At 34.7% G+C, this 23,356-nt stretch overlaps 2 protein-coding genes across 5 annotated transcripts in view; one reads left to right on the forward strand and one right to left on the reverse strand.

Annotated features, from left to right (window-relative positions):
• The window catches only part of LOC105251676 (dipeptidyl aminopeptidase-like protein 6), a 50,396-nt gene extending 39,199 nt beyond the window's left edge, over positions 1–11,197 (forward strand). For 2 of the 4 annotated variants that reach the window (XM_011258633.3, XM_025413616.1), the window contains 11 exons: positions 4,541–4,647; positions 5,510–5,708; positions 6,271–6,345; positions 6,588–6,640; positions 7,283–7,828; positions 8,049–8,367; positions 8,538–8,716; positions 8,804–9,026; positions 9,107–9,551; positions 9,694–9,899; positions 9,978–11,197. In XM_011258633.3, coding sequence (XP_011256935.1) covers positions 4,541–4,647; positions 5,510–5,708; positions 6,271–6,345; positions 6,588–6,640; positions 7,283–7,828; positions 8,049–8,367; positions 8,538–8,716; positions 8,804–9,026; positions 9,107–9,551; positions 9,694–9,899; positions 9,978–10,079 — 2,454 coding nt within the window. In that variant the 3' untranslated portion in view covers positions 10,080–11,197. Of the gene's footprint in view, positions 1–549; positions 811–4,538; positions 4,648–5,509; positions 5,709–6,270; positions 6,346–6,587; positions 6,641–7,282; positions 7,829–8,048; positions 8,368–8,537; positions 8,717–8,803; positions 9,027–9,106; positions 9,552–9,693; positions 9,900–9,977 lie in introns of those variants that run through there. The other 2 variants (XM_025413617.1, XM_011258632.3) reach the window with 2 other exon arrangements.
• Positions 11,198–15,374: 4,177 nt separating this feature from the next.
• Positions 15,375–17,063, reverse strand: LOC105251719 (meiotic recombination protein W68). The gene is made up of 4 exons (XM_020027653.2): positions 16,948–17,063; positions 16,313–16,806; positions 15,779–16,136; positions 15,375–15,672 (listed from the first exon to the last, which is right to left on the reverse strand). Exons 1-4 carry the CDS (start codon positions 17,061–17,063, stop codon positions 15,375–15,377), a joined length of 1,266 nt encoding a protein of 421 aa, XP_019883212.2.
• Between the last annotated feature and the right edge of the window lie 6,293 nt (positions 17,064–23,356).

Below are 23,356 nucleotides of genomic sequence, written 5' to 3' on the forward strand. Positions count from 1 at the left end.
AGTGTATGTCATCTATTTAAATTTCCTGTTCGAGTAAGATAAAAAGGGTGAAAAGAACATGACAGAAACATCCTCTCCTGCTTTTAAAAAAACCTCGGTACAATTTCGAACGTTGTTAGTCTCGGAAAATGGACAAATTGTCAGGTTCGCATAAATTCGATCTGCGGAATTAAGCCAGGGACACAAGCTTTTGCATAGGCACACAACTATAAGGAAATTGATTGATCCACAAGTGTACACATAAGAAAATGAACCAACCAATTTTCTTATGCTTATGTGGCTTAGGCAAAAGTCTGTGGTCCCCGCTTTACATTTGCCAATCGGAATTGTTCGCGCGTTATCGCATCATCGATCGTTTCTCGCGAGGCGCGGATCGATTGCGAGAAACATCAGTCGTCGCCGATCAGCCGCGCGATATTTTGACACGTGGTGCACTGACGCATATGCATATGACGTGCGCGCATTAGCGTTCACTATTTTATATATATATGTATGTATATTAATATATAGATATACATATAGAGGAAGAATATATACAGAGAGAAGGAGAGTTGAAATGTGGGCGGCAATAGGCTGAAATACTCTTGGCAGAAATGCGCTCAGCAGTCCGGTCAGCGTATCTGTGTCTCCTAAACGGATGAATTAATTATAAGTGTCGAGTGTAACGTATTTATTATTTGTGCCGCTGTGAATTCAAAATAGTGATCGATAATTGTCTGTAACGGAACCAATTTCGGATTTTGCTTTCGCGACGGACCGAAAAACAGGAAGAAGCAGCCATGGCTAACACCCCCGTTAATCTTTCGGAAGATAAGCGCAATCAGTTTTATCGCTTTTAAAACTTGGGCTTTAATCAACAATTTGGTCACTGCCCGGCTATGCTTCAAATTTTCTCTACTATTACAATTGTGTCCATATATGAGCAATTGCTTACACGCATACACATATGCACAAAATTCGCAATAGCTTTCGCGTTATATAATTTAAAGGGTTTGTAATATTTTCAAGTATATTTAAAATATTCTTCAACAGAATATAATAAGTAGAATAATAAATGTGCGGACAACTTTTGTAAAAACGATGTGATATTTGGCACTGATAGAGCTTCTCGCAACGTTCCAATTTTCTCACTTTTATAACTGTGTTGTACTAATTGCATTATTATTAATAATTGTACCAATTGTTTGCCGCGAAATTTGCAACTCAATTATTAATGACATTTTGCAATAATATGACAAATTGTTAACCGTTATTAATGACATTTTGTAATAATATGACAAATTGTTAACCGTTAATTATTAATGATACGTTGTGCAAAAATTGTACAATTTTATATAAAACCGCACCCCACACACACAGTCCGCATGTAATTGCACAGCTTTATTGAAAACGTCGCGGCGAAACTTTGTATCGATAGTATCGTATAGCATTATCGAAGCTGTAACAGTAATAACGCTCATATTCCATGTCTATATGTACCTCTACATGTACCTATCTAGCTATCCGATGACAAAGCGGTAGATTCAAAACGATAAAATCACGCCGAGGCATATTAAATTTTCAGAGACGCCTTAGTTCGTAACCGATCGTACAGATCTCACGACAAATATTGAAAAAGCCCGAAGGAATTTACGCCATTTGATCATCGGCAACTGGAGACTGTAAAAATTTCGTTACTGCCATTGACAGCTTATTGCCAGAGGAAAGAAGCAAACATTATTGTTTGATCGCGTCGACAATGATACGCTATATCTCCGATACAAATATAATGCTTTATGGATATAAAAGCATTACGATAAAAATATGTCGTCAAAATTTTATATGCGAAAGCAAATCTGCATGTTTCTCGTATGCTACGTGAAATTTCGAGAAACAAAATTGAAAATATTGTAACCGCAAACACGTGCAGCGATAAATGGGCTATTTCAACGAGTTCGTATGTGACAACTTTATTTATCGTATTGTTGCAGCTCACTACACAGCACGATAGAATGTTCAAAAATCCTCATGCCGAATTATCGCGATCGTTTCCATAGACATTTCCTTTGAATTAATTGCAGTTGTATTCGATTTGTCTAGTTGTATATTCGATATGCAAACGAGTACATTTTGTTTAACAAATTTCGAATTTCGTTTGCAACAGGGACATATTATGCGATAAATTGCGATTAATTGCGCGTGTATATAATAGTTTCTTTAATATTTCTAAATTTTTGCAGATATTTCTTTCACACGGGAAAATGTGTGCAAAAGTCATGTGTCATAAAAATTAAACATATCTTTGTCTGTAAAGTATTATTGTACGAAATGGTGTGAGTATTTGTCAAATAATGTGTTAGCGAGATTATAATGTAAATGTAGATATCAACTCGCAAAGTCTAATGTTTCGAGGCGAATTTATATAGTCATTCCATATAACTCGCGTGCACGCTGCGTTTTGAATGCAAAGCAGCGACAAATCGATCGACGGAACAAAAAGAAGAAAAGAATGAGTCGTATTTCGAAAAAGATATTTGCGAGGAAATGGGGAATTATTCGAACAAGAGATCGACAATTATTTATCCGGATAAACAGGTCGTCCAAAAACGATTATGGTAGCATAACGGCAGCCAATCGGAGCGGCAGTCGATCGTTTCCAGTTGTATAAAGTAAAGTCATTATCGAAGACAGATATCCGAGGGAAGATGGAAGATTATTTCGAGATGATCATTTTAAATTATATCATTTTATATTCCAGATAGAAAATGCCTTGCTTCGCCATTGGTAGCTTAGGCAATCGCAGATATTTTCCCATTTTCGTGACGCTATTGATGATAATGTGTGAAAATTGAACGCGCAACAATTATTATTTTATCAGGTTTATTGTAATCTAAATATTTACGCACACGCATTTTTTTCTAACATAAAGTTGATAATCTGTAAATTATAATGAAAATTAATTAGACAAAAATACTTCAACATGATTTAATTATTCAATAATCAAATCAAAATCATCTCAAAGCATTATCCTTTATTTTTTTTTTGTTTCGAAAGATGATATTGGGTCGATCAAAAGTTAAGAATAGTCTCATCGATGGATATTGCAAGTAGCGTTTCTATGTTTATCTAAAGTGAGTTTGCATTCGCTTAGAACACGCGTCGAACTATTCTAACAGGTAAGGTATATATAACGATCCGTCCGTTATACAGCTCACGTAATACGAAATTGATGCGCAACTCTCATTTACACGGCCTGCACGTGTTATCCGGACCGATAACTGGTGGACAAGAGAAGGACTGTGCAAGCGCATAATTCGTATGCAATATGCATAACGCAACCAGTGACGTATTTCATGAAAGCGAACAAAAACCGCGATATTCTGGACGGTAGCGCGATCGAACTTCGCGACCCCAAAAGCGTTTTTACAATCTACGAGAATAAAATCTGTTCCTGTAACGTCGAACACTGTATTTTCGCTGGTTCGCAAGGACAATTTCAAGCTGAATAAATAACTGTGCCGCATTAATTTTTTAATTAATTTACAAGCGAAGCTTCATAATAGGCTGTGACAAACATTTTCATTGTCGATAATACTCATAATTCGCAAAATGTTGACATATGAAATATGTATAAATACGCGAGTAATTGTATCTCGGGATTATAATGTATCAGCAATTGTGTCGCAAAATAATTCACGTAGAATTGTTATCATTCACGATTATTTTTGTTACAATTTGATAAGACTTCGGGCAAATTTTGATGTAAAAGGTCTGATCGAATAAATAATTTACTCGAAAAAAATTGTTGTCGATACGGGAAAGAATTGTGCGTGGGGGGAAAAAGAAACAGGAATTTCTACTCCGGAAATTGTGATCCACGCGATAAAGTTTCGTGCGCAAAATTTCGATGGCGATGAAAAAATTTCTTTGCATTCTAGCCAAGCCGCAGCTACGCGAGCAAAACTTTGACGTGTTTCTTGCAAGGTCCGTAATACATTGAATTCTACAGCAAGTAGCATTATATACATCTGACATACTTCAACATAGTTGCTGCTATTGCTGATTAACAAAAAAAACTATGCAACACGTACAACGATCCATTTTATAATGAAAGAAATACGTAATATATGACAATATATAACAATATATCAAACACAAAAAAAGTCTCATATATTTTTTCTAAAGTTATATAACTTAATATGCTTTACGATAATAAATAATATTATACGATTATATAATATCACATCCTAAATATGTAGAGAATATTTACATGTATAAAAATATCTTGATTTCAATATATATGTATAGTCTCGTTACATTTTTTTCTCGCGATAAATGTAGCGCAAAACACAGTATATAAAGATATTATAAATGTATGATCTTCTGATCTTGATTGCTGGTTTTTCATCGATGTGTTAAATCTTCCTAATTATTCTCTAAGTCTCCTCTCCGTATTCGTGACCTGCATGCTCTCTTGTACTAGTATGCTTCTGCATTATAACTCGTCGATCGATTTCATCGTTCGTCTGATAATTACGTAGGAGAATGTCTTCTTCCACAGGATTTAACGTATGCGGAGGGCGGTCACAATTGGCGGAGCATAATTTTCTCATTGTTGGTCATCGGCTTCGTTATCGCTGGCATCGTCACGGCAATTTATCTCCTCGGGTGAGTTCATAATATTTGGTGGTTCTTTCTTTTATATTTTAATTTCATATATTTATTGTACGTTATTGTCAATTAGAGAATATATACGTAATCAAATTCAAAGTGCTACAAAATTTGATGTGTGTTGATAATATGGAATTTAAATACATATTTTCTATATTATGCGTCTATACAATATACTGATAGTTTACAGTATTGGAAAGTTATTTGTCAAAACTAGCTAAATAATTCAATCAATTTATAAATAATTGATAAATTGCTTTATTAATAAACTTGTTTTGACAATTACAAGATTTTTACATATTTTATTTATTATTTTGTTATGCTTCCTGTAACTGTGTACAAAATTTAGATTACACTCATTTTATTGATTTTGATTTTCTTGAACTGTTTCTTACATTACCCATATAATATAATGATAATTTTTCTCATAATTAAATATATATAGCACATACAGTTCTATTTGTTTTTTCCAATCTTAAAAGATTCTTGAAAGAATCTTAAAAGATAGTTACGAAACATTTTTTGTTATAATGCTTTTAACACAAAGTGAACCAAATTATTATTCTACATAGCAGATAGTATAATGCAGAGTATAAAGAGATAATCTTTTTTCGCAATAATGTTTAAAAATGTATATTTTCAATTTTTCTCTTTTTCTCTCTCACGCAATATAATAATTATTCAGATACACACTAATTATTACTCAAGATACATTAATTATCATTCGTTTTTAATATTCCTTCGTCTTCTGTCCTATCCGTGATAATTCCATACCGAAAATACATAAAGTTACAATAATGACTTTTGTTTATATATGTAACAATTTGAAACAGATAATTATTCATTAATAAAATTACAGATACGTTGATGAGCTCTTATATTGGAGCGGCAGGCGTCTTACGTTGGACGAGTGCCTTCGTGATGACCTGACACCACACAGGTTACCACCAACCTGGATATCTCACGAAAAGTTTGTCTACCAAGCTGATGATGGTTCCCTTACTCTCTTGGACACTCGCTACAATAACGTGACCCTTTTAGTCTCTAATCATACACTTGTACGTATATATGTACACATACAGTCTGTTTGCATGGCCTTTACACTTGAATTACATAACGATAAACTTGCTCATGGTATTTGTGGCGACATGCTAGCCACAAATTTAATATAGATGCAAACTGATATTATATCACTATAGTAATAAATTTCTTTTATAAATTTATCTCGTTAAGATAAAAGGCAAAGATTATAAAACAATTATATACGTTAATTAATCTATGTTTATTTTATATGTTAAAATTTGGTATAAAATGCAATAAATGAAATTGCAATAAAATTTTTCGCAAATCAGACTTTAAAAATATAAATTGTGAGGCAAACAAACGAGTTAATGACCAAAAGATGAATTCTTATAGCACTGATTTACTATACATCTTTTCCAGATTAAATTTTTATATTAAATTTCTATTAATATAAAGCTAATAATTTAAAAAAACATGTAGAATTATTAAAAGGAAGGAAATTTTATTTATGGTTCGGAGAATCAGGAGAATTATTTATAATAATCAATTTTTTAACTTTCTTTCAGAGACAACTAAATGTTTTTAACTTTCTTTCAGAGACAACTAAATGTTCAAGGTTACGAGTGCAGTTCTGATCTACGTTATGTACTGTTCAGGCACAATGTCAAACCGGTAAGTAGCTTAGAGCTACGCAGAAGCTTCTCGGGGAAAGTTTTTCGGACGGCAGCTGCACTCTAACTTTACGATCTGCTTATCAGCAATGTTCAGCCGTGTAATACGGTGTAGCGCAGTTTAGTTGCAGTTAGCGATCGATTATCGCTATCGAGGAAACATTAATCTTTTACGCTATAAACTTTTATATGATTATTGTATTTTATATGATACAAATAATTAATTAGTGATTTATTATGCAGGTCTTTCGGAATACTTTCACTGCTCACTACACCGTTTACGATGTTACAAATGAGTAAGTGCATATCATGATTAAAATGTATGAGATATTGTTCTTAATTTCTCAAGTTTTTTTGAGAGAGAGATATGTACAGAGATATACACGATATATATTTTAAAAGTTAAAAAAGATATAATGTAAAGAATATGAGTATATCAAAAAATTGTGTCTTGTTTTATCTGTTCTTTTATAAATTATATTACAATCGCTTATTTGCTTATATAAAAAAATACTTGATCATTTTGAATACAAATCTCATTATCAAATCTGTTATTAATTAATAGATTATTGATAAATTGGTAAATCTTTAAATTGTTTTCACCTCCCCCCCCCGTAAACTCTTTACACGACAATATAAGTAAAATTACAAGAAAATTAAATTTAGCAATTGAAATAAGACTAGTGATAGAATAATATTGGATACAATAATTTAATTTGTAAGGACAAGTATTGAACTACACACAAACGGAACAAATTTAAAAATAAAGTCGGATAAAACATATGTTTTATAAAAAATTTTTAAACCTTTTTATTATCATATTTTGAATTAATCTTTAAAAAATGATATTCATATGTATTAAAAACGCACTATTAAAATTTGGATATTTGCATACAATTAATATCATGAATTCGTTTTTATGATCCCTCACTCGATAGCCATCATACGCCACTTCATTTGCAAGCATCGCGACGTATACCACAAACGCGACTGCAACATGCCACTTGGTTGGGCAACACATCGAGTCTCCTCATGATCTCCGAAAACGACATTTATCTTAGAATGGGGCCTGCGACAGAGGACATTCGTCTGACCGATACGGGTGTACCCGGAGTGATTTACAACGGCGTCCCCGACTGGTTGTATCAGGAAGAAGTGTTGCCGAAACCGCAAGCGACATGGCCCAGTTCAGATGGCACGCATATTCTTTACGCCACATTCAACGATACCAGAGTGAGCGCATTGGAATTTCCTTGGTTTGGTACGCAGCCAGGTCAAGACGGAACCGGTTCGAGTACTCTCGGCGTATCCAAATCCTTCCCGCCTTCCAGATCAATTAGATATCCGAGACCGGGTTCGCCCAATCCAGAAGTCGAATTGTGGGTGATGGATCTCGGGAATATGAGTTCGAATTATAGTGGCATCGGAAACATCACAACATCAGCGAAAACGAGACTGAAGCCGCCGTCGACTTTGAACGGACAGTATGTTAAATTATTTAATTGTAGAATTTCTTATGTCAATTGCTCAATAAGTAAGTAAGGAAGTAATTAAATGTTCGCTCTGAAATAAATTTAATAAAGATTGAAAAATATGGCAGAGTGTATCGCAGCCAATTTTATTTTGCAATGCCATGTATGTTGCCAATTTTATTTTGCAATCCCATGTATGTTGATGAAATCCGTTTCTGCGGAATATTTTCAGAGATTATTATCTGATATCAGCCGGTTGGGTCGGCGATAACGCTTCGCAAATTGCTGTCGTCTGGATGACAAGGATGCAAAATTTGTCGTTGATATCGGCCTGCCGCGCTCCTACGTGGGAATGCGAAGAAACCCACTCGGAAAGAGCGCCCGAAGGGTTGTGGCTGGATGCTCAACCGCATCCTCTCTTTGCTCCGGATGGCGATAGCTTCTTATTGCTGGCCACGGTACAGGAAGGCGACAAGGAGCATTTCACACATATAAAGCACATCACACTCACGCAACAGAGAATAGCGGTACTCTCTCACGGTCGTTACGAGGTGAGCAATTTTGAGGTTGTCGCGATGAGAAAGACGAGAGGAAAAGAAAAAAAAGATATACATATATAAAAGATAATTATAAAAATATTATATAAAGATGCGTACATAAGATGTGTATATAAGAATTTAGCAAAAACCTTTTCTAAAAAAAGAAATTAAAAAAAAAACAGGTAAGCGAGATCTTAGCATGGGACACCAAGAAGCATCTCGTGTACTATTTAGGCACCAGAGAGAAAAGACCTGGTCAGAGACATCTTTACGTGGTACGAGATCCCACTGCGGATGATCCTCGTCATTTCGAGCCGTTGTGCGTCACGTGTGATCTTGGGGAAGCTCTTTGGAGCAGTAGGCAAGTTTGATTCTTTCGTTCCAAAGATACGACGTGCCAAATCGATACAATTTATCGCGCATGTTTATACGAATACATCGATTGCAGGTTTTATTACACGAATTGCACGCATTTCGGTGCTTCTGTCAGTCCACCGATGGATGTCGATGGGCAAGGTTACTACGTGCTGTATTGCGAGGGTCCCGGCCTTCCTCTTGCTGGCGTGCACATGACGTCGTCGCACAGAATGGTCCGCGTGTTATACGACACGAGAATCCAACGTGCGGGCAAACTTTCAGAACTGGCACTGCCTACCAGAAGGAACTTTGAGGTGGATATCTGCCTATGTCTCGAGTCTTGAATCATCATTGATTCTATACATGTATATTTGATTCGCGAAATAATTTACAGGTGCCATTACCTCAAGGTTGGCGGGCGCAAGTGCAGCTATTGTTACCTCCGTCGTGGCGGGAGGAGCTGAGGGATGCGGCGTTCCCCGTGCTCGTTGAAGTAAACGGCCGTCCCGGTAGCGAGGCGGTCACCGATAAATTCCGGATAGATTGGGGAACGTACATGTCGAGTCATAATGACATTGTCTACGTGAGACTGGACGTACGCGGCGCCCGAGGTCAGGGGAAGAAGGATTTGTTTAGAAAAATAGGCGGTGTCGAGGTACAGGATCAGCTTACCGTGTTAAAACATCTTTTGAAGACGCATAAATATCTCGACGTCACCAGAGTCGGCGTCTGGGGATGGGGCTACGGTGGATACGTGACCGCTATGGTGCTCGGAAATCAGGAGAATGTCTTCAAGTGTGGCGTTGCGGTAAATCCAATTGCCGATTGGATGTATTACAGTACGTTTAAGATTTACAATTCGTTAAAAATAAATTGTATGCCAAATATAATATTTATAATATGCTCTCTCAAATTAAAAAATTGTTACGCTCGATTTAGAGAGAAAATTAGTAAATCGCTAATCGCTCCCTTTGACTGCAGATTCTGCATTTACGGAACGAGTCCTCGGCGCTCCGGCTGAGAACTATAAGGGTTACGTGGAAGCTGATCTAACGCAACGAGCGAAATTAGTACCTAGTCACAGCCTTTATGTCCTTCATGGTCTAGCTGACCTCACTGCGCCTTACATGCACGGCGTTGCCTTCGCTAAGGCTCTGTCCGAAGCGGGAGTCATCTTTAGATATCAGGTACGGGAAAGAAATGCGGAATATTTTCGTACGCTATAATATAATTATCGCTCAATTTGCCGCTTCTTTGGGAAACAGAGTTACGCGGACGAAGATCACGCCCTGACGGGGGTGCTCGAACACGCTTATCGTTCCATGGAGGACTTCCTCGCCGAGTGCCTCGCCCTGGATGCCTCCTAGTGCCTCAAGCCGAAAAATTCTTTGTTGTCTCTAGTGCGCCTACTTCCGATACATCCAAAACGAACGTTGAAACGAACACTTGTTTTCGAAATCACGGCAATTACACTCGTGAGCAGGATGACATCCTGAAAAAAAGCCTGAATCGTAAAATAAATCAGGCCGCTGAATAAAAACGTGAAGCGAGAGAAAAGCAGAAACGCGGTCGTTTATCCGAGAAGACTATCCGTAAGAGATAAAAGCAATGGCGTATATGCGAATTTACGCGGAAGAAAGATGGGAATCGACTCCATTGAAAGATTAAGGAGAAAGTGGCATTTGTAACCGAGCAATATCGTTATAATGTGTGTATTTCATTCATCTAGGGATTTCTCTTGGAGAACTCATCCATTTTTCTCTCGGGACGCGCAGTCCTCAGTGATATATATATGCATCGCCAAGTCGCGAGGAAATTTAGGAATCCTGAAAGATATTTGAGGAAAACGAGAAACGATAAATCCTCTTTTCTGCTTGGCAGTATTTTTGTATATTATCGAACGACGTCTCTCGCGCTTTTCACGTAGATTCGATATTCGATATAGTTCGATAATTCGTGAAATAATGTAAATTGTTATCGAACATGAATCTCTCATTTGCAAAGATTTGCAGTTTCGCGCGAGCGATTTGTTCGATAATAATGTATCGTCGTGACGTCGAAGAGATAAGCGCGCGTATTTGCCGTGAAATCGATTTTGGGCAAATTCCGAAAAGCGAAAGAAAAAGACGAAATGCGTGTTCGAAAAGTGCAGACCGAATTACTATGTGCGGAGCTTATCGACGGCTTGCAAATTCCTGGACGTAACGACAGCACAGCAACGACAGGAATGAGGTCGCGAAATCGACGTCGAGCAATTTGCAAGCTCGTCATTAACGTTTTGCTGTGTTCCAAGTCCTAAGGGCGTTCATATAGAAAGAGCCTGAGATTTCATAGAGCGACTAAAGACGCGATTATTACGATTCGAATAAGATTTTAACGTACAGAGCTTATTGGAAGTCTGCAAACTTGCATTTCTTTTTTGTATCTCATTTTTGCACGGAGTTTGTCAAATTATAGTACGTATACACGCGCGAAAAACGTATCTCGATAAGAGGAAAAATTCTTCCGCAAACTGCAATCGACACTTTTACGGCGGAATTGAAAACCCGGATTGAAAGTTTCAAATCAAATTACGTTTGTTCGAAAAGAGTTTGCAAGCTTCCGCGTCTCATGTTCTTCTTTTTAGCTACGTCACTGGTGCCTCCTCGATTTTAAACGAGGAAAAAAAAAAGTATCTAAGCCTATGCGGTGACGTTCGTCCACAGGCATCGACATATTTACCATTATATATATATAGGATCCGGACAGAGGGCTACTGTAAATTTTGTGTTGTACAGCTTGGCGCCTAGTTCTATACGTATCCCGACGCGTGAGAAGAAGTTGTTCCACCATTACGTCCTCCCATCTCGACCCGCCCCTCCTCCTTCCCTCTAATCCATTTGAATTTTGGATATTTGTACATACGTATACACCTATGAGAAATGTGAGGCTCCTTCGACGAGGTCTTGCGCTGATACCTAAGAGAAGTCGCGAGAGATTCAAAGACGAAACAAACGGTATAATCGGTACGGTGCGTACGTTTGTTTCTCCGAAATTCTCTCGACAAGATTTATAAAAATATACTTAGAGCATATATGTGAATTCGAATCTTATCGAAGGTGCAGATGTTAGACTCGTTGTATATCTTTTCGAGATAAATTAATCGATCCCGAATGGATGAACGATGAGGTATTAAACAGCCGATTATATATCTACTCGTGGAATCGTCATGATTAGCTGTTGATCATTGGTCAGACGCGACATTGGACGCGACTTCCGAGTATTGTATCGTTTCCTCGCCATGTTTTTGGACAGAACTGCAGAAGACGAAATATGACGAGACGTCGTACGCTTATTGTCACATGTATAAATCATTTCTACTACTGTTCCATCTATTGTGAGAAGCGAATACTCGGAAAAAAATCTGACCGTAATGTCGAAAACTAAACAGGATTCGTAAACGTTTCGAAAATATTTCTTTCCGGTCTTTACTATTAAGATTATATCTTTCACGTATATATATTTCAGAAATTGGAATGCAAAAATCGAAACCTTTCATTGCCTCTTGACGTCACGTTGACGTTTCATTTTGTGGAAACTTTATCAAATCGTAGATAATGTTCGAGACACCAATGTATATATTTAATTTCAAACGACACGTTTGTACATCTAATTTCGAATCGTTTGAAAAAAAAAAATTTTGCGAGTCCTTATAAATGTTAATTAGAGAAGAGGCGCGTTCGAATAAGGAAGAGTCGCACGTCGCTATATGTATGCTGCATGATCAGCAGCCCTTAAATGCCGACAATCAAGGCTAGTGCAACTAATCAAACGATAATAAATAGAGAAAAATGGAGAGAAAAGAAAGCTACTTAATAATTTTAATGAATACTCGTGAATGATCGCAATGGTTTGTGTGTAACGTAAATCGCGATGTGTGTGCGAAGTCTAGTATACCAAATTATCGTGGCCGAAAAGATTTTGCGAGAATAAAAGTAGACGCAAAGGGTCGTTAGAGAGATCGAGATGAAGTGCTCGCTGTCGACTGTAGAAAGTACAAAAATATATCGCCTAATGGAGGCTTCGGAAAATTCTCTGTTGCTTCGCTGGACAAGTTTAAAATGTCGTCAGCGAAAATTTGTTTAAATTTGTTTGTTTCACTATCTCCTTTTTTAACAAATATTTGTAATAAATTTTCAAATCAATGGGCAATACTGCATACAATATATAACAAGCATTATTCGACGAAACTCCTCCATTTCGCGACAAATGAAGGGCCGTTTGTAGTGCAAGAAAAAGTTTGTCGTTAAATATCGCTTCCATTTATTCCGGAATAAATATATACACGAGCGATTGAAATACAAATTGTTGAATGCAAGAGGAAGGGAGGGAGGGAGGGAGGGAGGGAGAGAGAGAGAGAGAGAGAGAGAGAGAGAGAGAGAGAGAGAGTGAGTGTGTGTGTATGTGTGTGAGAGAGAGAGTGAGAAAGAGAGCGACTAACTGAAATTGAAATGAAATAGGGAAGGAGGAGGAAAAAAGAAATAAAGATGGAGAGAATGAGATGATTGAAAGCGGGAGAGTATGTGCGTATGTAAAAAATTACAATCAATTATTAAACATAATAATGGCAGAAGAAAGTGAGAGGCAAATTAAATATAAGCATAAGGCAATGGAAAAAATATTATCATAAAAAGAGACACGCAACAAGCATGCGAGTTATGAAATTAATCGCAACAAAAAACCTTGGTAGCAGCGCGTAAGAATATCCATAGCTTTTGGTAAAACATATTATCGCCATTAGGCTAAAGAGGAAAAAAGCATAAAGATAAAGAAAAATATACTCATAATCATTGGGCGTACACAAAAATACATACACATACATCTACACACAACGCAACATATTAAAAAAAAAACAAAAAAAAAACAAAAAACAGGTAGTTCATGCGGAAATAAATATAAGAATTGGGCCCGTGCGAATGCATGAATAAATTCATGCGAATTATATACATTCGTTATATATATATATATATATATATATATATATATATATATATATATCGATCTAATGTCGATTGTCAAACAAAATACATCAATCTCCGATAATTTAGAAATTAGACTATATAAAAAAAACGTTAAATCATGTTTTCACTGATTCCTCATAAAAAAAATGAAAAAAATGAATAGTCTCGGTGCTTTTTCCGAATTTAAATTCTAGATAACTTTGGAATTTTTATCAATATTCGAGATTATATCGAAGTTCTTTTTAATAAGTATTAAATTTTCGTCATTTGACAATCGATCATACTAGCGACAGAAAACAAATTGACCTTTTGATGACGAGTGACTTTTTTTTCCAACGATTTATGATTCCAAACGAATTGCCCGCTCGAAATCGTGTGTGAAATTCGAAATGTTTAGAAAGGTTGTTTTTTATATCTATTTCATCAAAATGCTCGATTTACATTCGATATGATAGTCATGGATGTAGTTTGGAGTGCTTGATCGATTCTCGCTTTCGACTCGGAATGGATACGAAAGTAATTTATATTAGATTTTTGGCGATATTCGCACGGACTCCCCCTCCTCACTGCACCAAAATTATCCACGAAATCGACTAATCAGTAATTTATATCAATGTACTTGATGATGTCAAAAAATAAGTGATAATATGCAAAAACTATAATAAAAATATCTCTTTTGATCTGTTAAAAAAAACAAAATTTGTTAATATATCAAAGGAAAAGGTAATTAATAAAATGTTTCAAGGAGATTTGATATTGTATATTGTAGTTTATTTGCATAATTTTTTTGGCATGCTTATATATAACAGGTATCGGAGAGACGTATTATTCCGATATTTGTAATATTTTTATATTTGTAAAGTGTGTGTGTATTCATGGCTATTTCTTTCATTTGATACAATTAGATATTACAATATTGATCAAAATTTGGAAAAAAAAGCGAGAGAAAATTCAAATCTCTCTTTCTCTTATTACAATTTTCGAATAATTAAAATTAATTTGTTTATAAATTTATAACATGTCGTCGATTTCGCGGATAATATCCAAGTTATCTTACCACGTAATACCTACGAAGTAATCATGTTATTAAGATTCTGCGTTTTTTAATATCAGCGAGGCTCGGCCCGGACATTGGGCGGATAAAGTGTTTTCAATAAACTGTTACATTATATATATATATATTATCTGAAAAATAGTCTTGATTTATTTATCATTTACTTTCTTTTTGTTACAGTTTTGATGGACAACTTTTAATAGCACAAAAAGTTAAAATTAAAATATCGAAAGATTGCAGATTTAAGAAATTATAACTTTTTTTAACAAAAAAAGATATAGTATATATGAGTTTGTTTTATAACAGTGTGCGTATATCTATAGTTTGTGATGCCATGAAATAGCAATGAAACTTTTTTCAGAAAAGGCATTAGTCAACATTTAAAGCGAGAATACTGTTTGAAATATATAACACATATTTTTATTATAAAAGATTTAACAATTTTTTCTCTCTTTTTTTTTGATAAAAAGAAACAATAATAACTTTATAGAATTAATCTCAGCTAGACATTTTTGTGTCAAGCTTATAACAAAATTTCTAATTATATAGAAAGAAAGAACGATTATTTTAAATATATTAGATAATATTAAAAAGAAGGATATTTTATTTTATATATATTTCTCGCTATTTATTTTGTAAGGCAAATATGTTGTCGTAAGAAAGTTTTGTGTAAAGGAAAATGCCTCTATATCTGCCTTGCCTTTTCGCAATATATTCAACTCCTTCAATATAGTATCATTTACGCAAGTCCGGGTTTCAATGGATTTCAATTTCACGAAATCGACCTTAGTAAGCGAAATTGTCTTCACTCCGAAAATAATTGATTCCGAGGGATGGATTCCGAGCCAGCGTGCATTAGGGCAAGCCAAGCTTTCATTTTGTCTACAAAGTATCGACGAGCCAAAGCTATAACAAATCAATATAACATTGCAAAAATAAAAAATTATATAAAGAATGTACATTTTCCGAAAAAAATTCCGCTAAAAAGCGACAATGATTTGAATTAAATTACCGATAAAGTAACATAATATCCACGCCAAAAGGATCCGCGTCTACGATTATATAAACCGGTAGACTCATCTTTTCAGATAGGATATTAACCAACATTCTGGTATTTAAATCTGGATAGCCCTTTCCTGTCACTAGAATACATTTTAAGATACGAGAGCAGTCTTCTTCAAGTAATTTTTGAAAAATCGCATCTTTCTCAATAACTAACACAAAGTTGGCTTTCACGCAAATTGAAGTTACATTTAAAGTAATCTGTGGGATCTGCACACCACCTACTATCGCACAATCGATAACTCGATTGTCGAGTAGGGTGATCGTCATATTTCCTGCCACTAATCCTTTAGGCGTTGCTAACAATCCTGAAAAGATTTTTGGTTACCGATCTCTCTTCATTTCCTTTTGTATTTATTATTAAATTATTTAATATAAACAATTTTTATATTTTTTAATTTATATATTAGTAAATATTTATGCGAGGTTTTTCACTTAAATTTTTAATTAAATAATAAACGCAAATACAATTTCACAAACTTACTCAAATCCCATGGGGCGCATTCTAATAAATTAGCAACACTATTTACTGCACAATCGATAGATCTTTGATGAGGCATCAAACGTTTGGTTATTTCATTCTTCAAATCATAGTAAAATGATCGTTTCGTCTTGGTTGTGTTTGTTAACAACAAACGATGGGCCTCGGACATTATCATCATCATTAGAATAAACTTATTTCTGCTGTTTTTCATCGCAAAATCGACAATCATCTTTTTTAAATTTTGAAAGTTATTTTCTTTTCTCTGTTCCCTGTTTTCTGCGTTTTGTTTATCGATAAAGTCAAACAAACAATCATTCGGCAATACATTAGATTGAAGATTGGATTGGCATATTGCGCCAACGTTTTTTTTCAGTAAACTGGATTCTGTAGCAGAGTTTCGATTGCTGCAGAACGATATACACGGTAGTTGTCCAGCAGATATCTGCTTTATTATTTTTAATGTAACAGTTTCGATGCGCGCGATTAAATCCATTCTGCAAGTTGCATGTAAGAAATGCCAGATATGATGTGTTTTAAGTTTATATGTATGTGAATTTAAGTTTATATATTTGCAAATATATATAATATATAGAATATAAATATAATAATAGCAGCTAGAAAAAAAGATGATTCACCTGAATTCTTTATTGTCGACTATCGGTATATCAATACGTATTTCCTCGAGACTCATATATTTTTTGGTAGTTGATATAATTGTTTGCCTCTGAAATATTTCACTTGCGTTTTGCATTTTATCTAAATTTAAAAAAATACTCTTTAAATAAATTAAACAAATTAAGTAACGAAATTATATTTCATACAGTTTAGAATAAATCATCCAACTCTTTTGTACAGGATTGCTCTATAGAAAAATAAATAATAGAAAATGCAAAAGAGATAAGTATATGAAATTATTATTTATCTGATATTGAAACTGTAATATCTTTTACAGATTCATTAATTCAATTTTAGTTCTTCTTTCTGTTAACAGATGACTTTAGCTTGTACACAACAGACTTGTACAGAAATCGTTCCTATCGATACAACTAGAAAGAAAAACAATTTTTCTTATAGGTATAGTAATAATAATAATAATTATTATTATAATATAACAATAATAATAATAATAATAATAATAATAATAACAATAATAAATTATTGTTATTATTATTAACAATTATAATAATAATTATTATTATTGCAGTCACATTTGCTATTCAACTATTAAAAAAAATATTTCAAAGCTGCATTTTTGCAGCTTTACAGATTATAGTTTTACATAAATATATAAAAGATAAAGATTAAATTCTTAGCTTTTAAAGATTACTATTTTTGTGAGTTTAAGATCATAAACGACTTACAAAGTTTCTTTACAGTAAAATGACAAGATAAGAAAATACAAGAAGAAAATGAAGTGAGTTTACAAAAAGTGAATAACAAATGCCGATGATGATTATGATATTAATTAATTTAAAATTTAAATTAAAGTGTTCAAATATTATCATGATGTAATAAAAAATATGCGTAAATTATATGTATATAATATTTTTACGAAAAAAAATCATTTAGTAATTTAATTAATTCCATTAGTAAGAAATATCTATTGTCAAACAATTAATTTTTATCGATTTTGTTTGCTTTGCATAAGAAGCATTTATATAATTTGCATAAAGTCGCATAAAATAAATGGAAATATCAAACATCTAGTGTAACAAGGCGGTATAAAAAATGGTGACACTGAAAAAAAATACATCATTACAGTTAGAGATGAAAGAGGAGAATTCGTTTTTCACTCATTCGTCGTTGTTACGAGACCGAGTTAAAAGGTGCGATGGCAGATAGAAATCTAGTACCTATCCGAGGCTGACATTCTCACAGCAATAAACATATTAAGTCCCGATACGTGAGGTAAAGTATTGGCTGCAAGGACTCGTTCGAGCTTGTAGCCATGTAGACATTAATTTTTCTCTCGATCACCGACATTCATATCAAAGTGGCGAATCTCGAGAGAGCCCGGACACCCCGCTGCGTATTTGTGAGCACCGACCATTGAATGGCGCGCTACTGTACGCGTTAAAGATACTTCAGAGACTTATTGTGAGTACGAAATACATCCCTTACTGCAAAACGTTCGATTGTAACGAAATTTAGCGAATCCGTCGTCATTTGGCTGGAAAACCGCACAAGAGAACGATCGTGGCAATTAGCCACAGTTCAAGTTACAAGATTCACGTTTTTGAAATCTATAAGAGAAATCTTTGAAATTTATTACAACGATAATTATATTTGAAAAAATTTAATACATGAATGCACTCACACACACACACACACGCGCGCGCGCGCGCGCGTGTGTGATAATATTAGTATTCAGTCTACATTATTATTTTAACTAAACGTCAAATGGAATATATTTAAAAAGTGTCTATATGAAAAACCGATTTAGGTAAAAAGCTGCGATGAAAGTAAAATAAAATGAAATAATGAGCATTAGAAGAGCCCTATCCCATATAAATTTCCCTAGTCTATGACATGCGTCGATGCAAACGTTTGTGCAAATGGGGAACAATGAATACTAACGAGCGACTGTGAGATGATACATTCAAAATATTTCCAGACTCATAACAAATAATCTGACGAAAATAAATTGACTATAATTTGAATAAATTTATAATAAACTTGCAGAAATACAGTTTTGGCTAAATTAAAGAATATCGATGTAAATTAATAAGCGTCAGCCATATACGCGAACAAAAGTGAAATACCATCTTAAAGTTCCGGCCTCTTAGATGCTCATAACGAGAATATTCATGAAAAAAAATAATAGAAGGCGGCAAGCATGCTCACACTCGGTTTTGCATTAAAGACACTTCAAGGTTGCGCTGTTACAAAAGGGGATAGTGTTACATTGTGCAACGAGCACAGTGGAGAAACACCCCTAAGAATGCCCTCTCGCTAGCTCTCAAATAGCCCGTATATAACCAACACGCGTCGTTGGCATGTTTTTCAAATGTTAGTTGAAGACGGAAAAGAGATTATGAAAAATATGATATATAATTATAATAATTATAAATCTTTGAATACACAAACGTATTTCGTCAGATTAATAAGTAGAATAATGTACAAAAGATTGTCCAAGACTTTTTCAAAAAGAGACATAGGAATGTTTCATTGCATATGATGGGAGCATTGAAACTTTCCGTGCAAAAATTCCTTAATTGAACTTCGATACATTAAATGGTACAAATATATGGAAGAAAAGAAAGAGGTGAAATCATAGATGGGTAAATATGGAATTGTATGAATTTCAATACTGGTAATTTTCTCGATTTTAAAAGCTTTCTTCGGTTTGAATTTAGGTGAATTTGAATAAAATATTCGATCTAAATATCGATTGATGTGTCACATACCTGTCGCATGTCAACTAGTTTCTTTTTATTGAAGGTTTATTGAAGGTTTATTGAAGGGATGTTTGAAATTCAATGCATCAAGCATAAATGCTTGACGTATTTCGAACATCCCTGACCTTCAATAAAGCATAAATCCCTGAAATACCTTTTGAATATTATTTAAAAATGTAAGATTACGTGTAAATGCTACGGATGAGCAGTGAATCGACAATGTTTAGAAAACTCCAGTCTATTCAGAAAATTGTAACCGAAGTTTTTGATCAAGACGTCGGGAGAGATCGAATCTCTTCTTTATTTGCTTCTTCATGTGTACAAGGCAGATTTTTAAAGATAACATCGAATTTGTCCAAACAGGAGGGATCGCGACTGCGAAGCAATAGGGATTGACTAACGTACAAATTTAGAAGCAGTAAAACTCGAAGGGTGACTATAAGTCAAATTTTTATTTCCCTTCAATATTTAACATATTTACATTATTTGAAAATTAGTAAAAAATATTTTAAAAGTATTTTCATATTTATTTTAATTTTACCGAGCGCGCGCAGACCAGAACAAAATCTTAAATTTTGCAGATTGGAGGTATTTGGCGTAATTTTCCAATTTTCCTAACACAGATGCGAATGGTCGATTGATTCTAAGTATACTTGAAAAGACTACTTGAATGCGCCGCGGTTTTCGAGGGATCTAACGACGTTATTGTAGCAACCGCTGTTTCACACACTATAAAGAGGGTTGATGTGCGATAAGTACTTGACTTAAATGTGAGCTTGGGAAAGTTTTTCACTTAAATGATTGTCTCCCATCACGCGACACTATTTAAATGATCTGCCCCATCAAAAACTTTGAATTTCATTTGTTTTCTCTAAACTACTATTTTCTAAAAGCTATGCGTGAATAAAATATCTTTGAAATTACGTTTTTCGCGGCAAGGCTTTTCGAGTCAATTAAAATCTTTCGAAAAGATGCGCCGATTACAAGCCAATCAGTGGATAAAGAAAATAATTTCATCCAAAGATATCACATGTCAGTTTGATGTTAATAATCACTTAACACGAACACTGTTGTTTTTTAAATGTAACATTTATTAATCAACCGGCTAAGTAAGACCTTTGCGTGTATTCGATGCTTTATTATATGTCAAATGTTTTCACGATCGTTCTGAAAAGAAAAAGAAACGAATGTAACATCTCAAGGATGTCAAAGGATGGAAAAAAATAACAGAAGGTTATCATGAAAAGTTAACGACTTGACAGTAATGTGTTTTGGACCGAAGTTGTCCAAGCTGTGTTTATGTGTGTCAGTCACTGGACTGTTAATTATAGATCAGTTGTACGAGAGAAAGTGATTTGATCAGTCAATCACCAATTAATGGTATAATATATAATGCTATAAATAAAATTGCAAAAGAAATAATTTTTAAAGATATTTTCCGAAAAATATTATATTGATGCACATGTGTATCAAAAAATCTACATGTATTTTATAAGATTTTTTTTATCAAAAAATAAAATAATTGGTTCATAAATTAATTATTGACTGATACTATTTGCGGTGAAATGGCGATTGTTATGTCATATGTGCGCCTCATTAATTGAAATAAATTTTATTCCAATTTTTTTGGCAAATTTCTTGGCAGAAAAAAAAATTTAATTTACAAAGAAATCATCGATCACACGATCGACTCGCTTTCCGTTCATCTTCCGTCGCCTACGATCGAGACTTGTCTACGCGCTAATAAAGCATTCAATTATTTTATATGTAATGGCAAAGTAGTTAGTCAATTGCAGGTCAGTTTAGAAATTATATTTATATTATTTTCATTTATATCATATTCAAATTATTGGAATCCGCGCCTTGCTGTACAAAAACTGTGACGTTAAATCTTGCAATTTTTATTTGCATCATTTAAACATTGATATCGTTATACGAGGATTATGCTTAATTATACAGGTATAAAAAACATGCTTAATTATATACATAAAAAAAACACATATGAGCACGCGCGTGCAATTTATGCACGCATATACATTTATTACAGAATAATAAAAAGGCGTTACATAATTAATTTAAAATGTACTTATTTGGACAGTTTTCAATTTATGTAATTTTTTTGTGGATTATATTATAATGATTTATTCTCCCAATGCATTGTAATGCTGATGATTTGTAATTATATATAAAAAACAATTATGCAATTATGCAACGCTTTAATATAAAGGTATAAAATAGGCGTAAAAGTGCACGTTTATGCGTCCCGTTCGCGAGCTAATAAAAGTTCAATGTATGTGCCACATGATGAGGCAGTTTGCAGCTGCTGGCTTTTTTCCGCGCGCAGAATTTTTCGCGATTACCAAGCGAGCAGATGCGTCCTCAAGGAATGCCCGATTCGTTCGCGATCTCTTCGGCCTTGCATACCTCTCACGAGATTTTATATATATATATATATATATATATATATATATATATATTCTTATCATTCACCGTTCGGGCAGGTTCCGAGCTTCGGCACTTTTCATCGGATTAATGAAGATTAAAAACAACTTGTAACTCTTCGCAGTGTGTTTTATTTTCTTCGTATCACTATCATCTCCGCGTTCGCGAAATTATTCATCTTTCAAATTAGCACGTAAGCGCTACACGATACTGGAAATGTTATTTTAATCTTCAACTTGCAGCGTGTAATCCATGATTAGTAAGATTTTATGCAGAGTATCTGAGAAATTAAATTATTGATATATCAGAAAATCGTCTCAATAAGGAAATTCGGAATTTCCAACAATTAAGAGCAACGCGAAGGCCATTGAGTCGCGATCGCTCGATCTGTAAGGGCGGTGGTCTTTACCGTGACCTAAGAAGGGATTAACGATGAGGGATAAAGAGCTATCGGTGTTCGACCCTCCGGATCATTGGCACCTCGATAACGAGCGTATATTCACCGATAAACCAGCGAAGTATCCCAATTCTCGATTGTCTCTAACGACATGACGATAATGAAACAGCAATCTTTTGTCACACGTGTGGCTGCAGATCGCTTCTTTTCCACTTAAATTTAACATTCTAGAAAAAAATATAACGAGAGAGGTACCTGTGTATCTATTTATCTATTCCTTCCTAAATTTATTTAAATAAATTTAGAAGTAAATTATATAAACTTTGAAAATATTATTGAGATAAACGGCAAAATGTGGGGTAAAGCGAGGATGAATTTGACGGTGATGAGCTGTCGAATCGCGAATCGTCGAGATTTGTTGGCTTTTCAAGAGTACGCTCCTCTGTTGGAGAATAGCATTGTTCATAAACATATGTTCTCGTAGGCGTGCACGAAGAAATAAACGAGAGGAAGCGGACGACACAGAAAAACGGATGAACAACAGCGGCGATCTGGCAGCTAGTCTGGCATCACCTGGACGAGCACGCGCCTTCAGCAGGAGGCTCGAGAGGAGGGGGTAGAATGTCTATCCCTATGAATATCGATGCAACGTACGTATTGTGGTCACGAGGCTGCCTGTCGAACGGCGCATAATGCGCTCGTATAACATCGCGACTCCACGTAACGACATTAAGTTCTCACACAATGGAAGCGTGACCTGCCCGCACTCACGGCCGTGAAAAACGGTCCGTTCAGAACCCTTCAATT

The sequence above is a fragment of the Camponotus floridanus genome, unplaced genomic scaffold (assembly GCF_003227725.1).
Source record: "Camponotus floridanus strain SB8 unplaced genomic scaffold, Cflo_v7.5 scaffold7, whole genome shotgun sequence".
Classification (NCBI taxonomy): Eukaryota; Metazoa; Arthropoda; class Insecta; order Hymenoptera; family Formicidae; genus Camponotus; species Camponotus floridanus.

Excerpts from the sequence above, each read along its gene's own strand:
- LOC105251719 (XM_020027653.2), bottom strand. The coding sequence starts at position 17,063 with ATGCAAAACGCAAGTGAAATATTTCAGAGGCAAACAATTATATCAACT. Across the intron at positions 16,807-16,947 it reads GTCGACAATAAAGAATTCAG|AATGGATTTAATCGCGCGCA; the intron begins GTGAATCATCTT and ends TGCAACTTGCAG. Across the intron at positions 15,673-15,778 it reads GATATTATGTTACTTTATCG|CTTTGGCTCGTCGATACTTT; the intron begins GTAATTTAATTC and ends GATTTGTTATAG.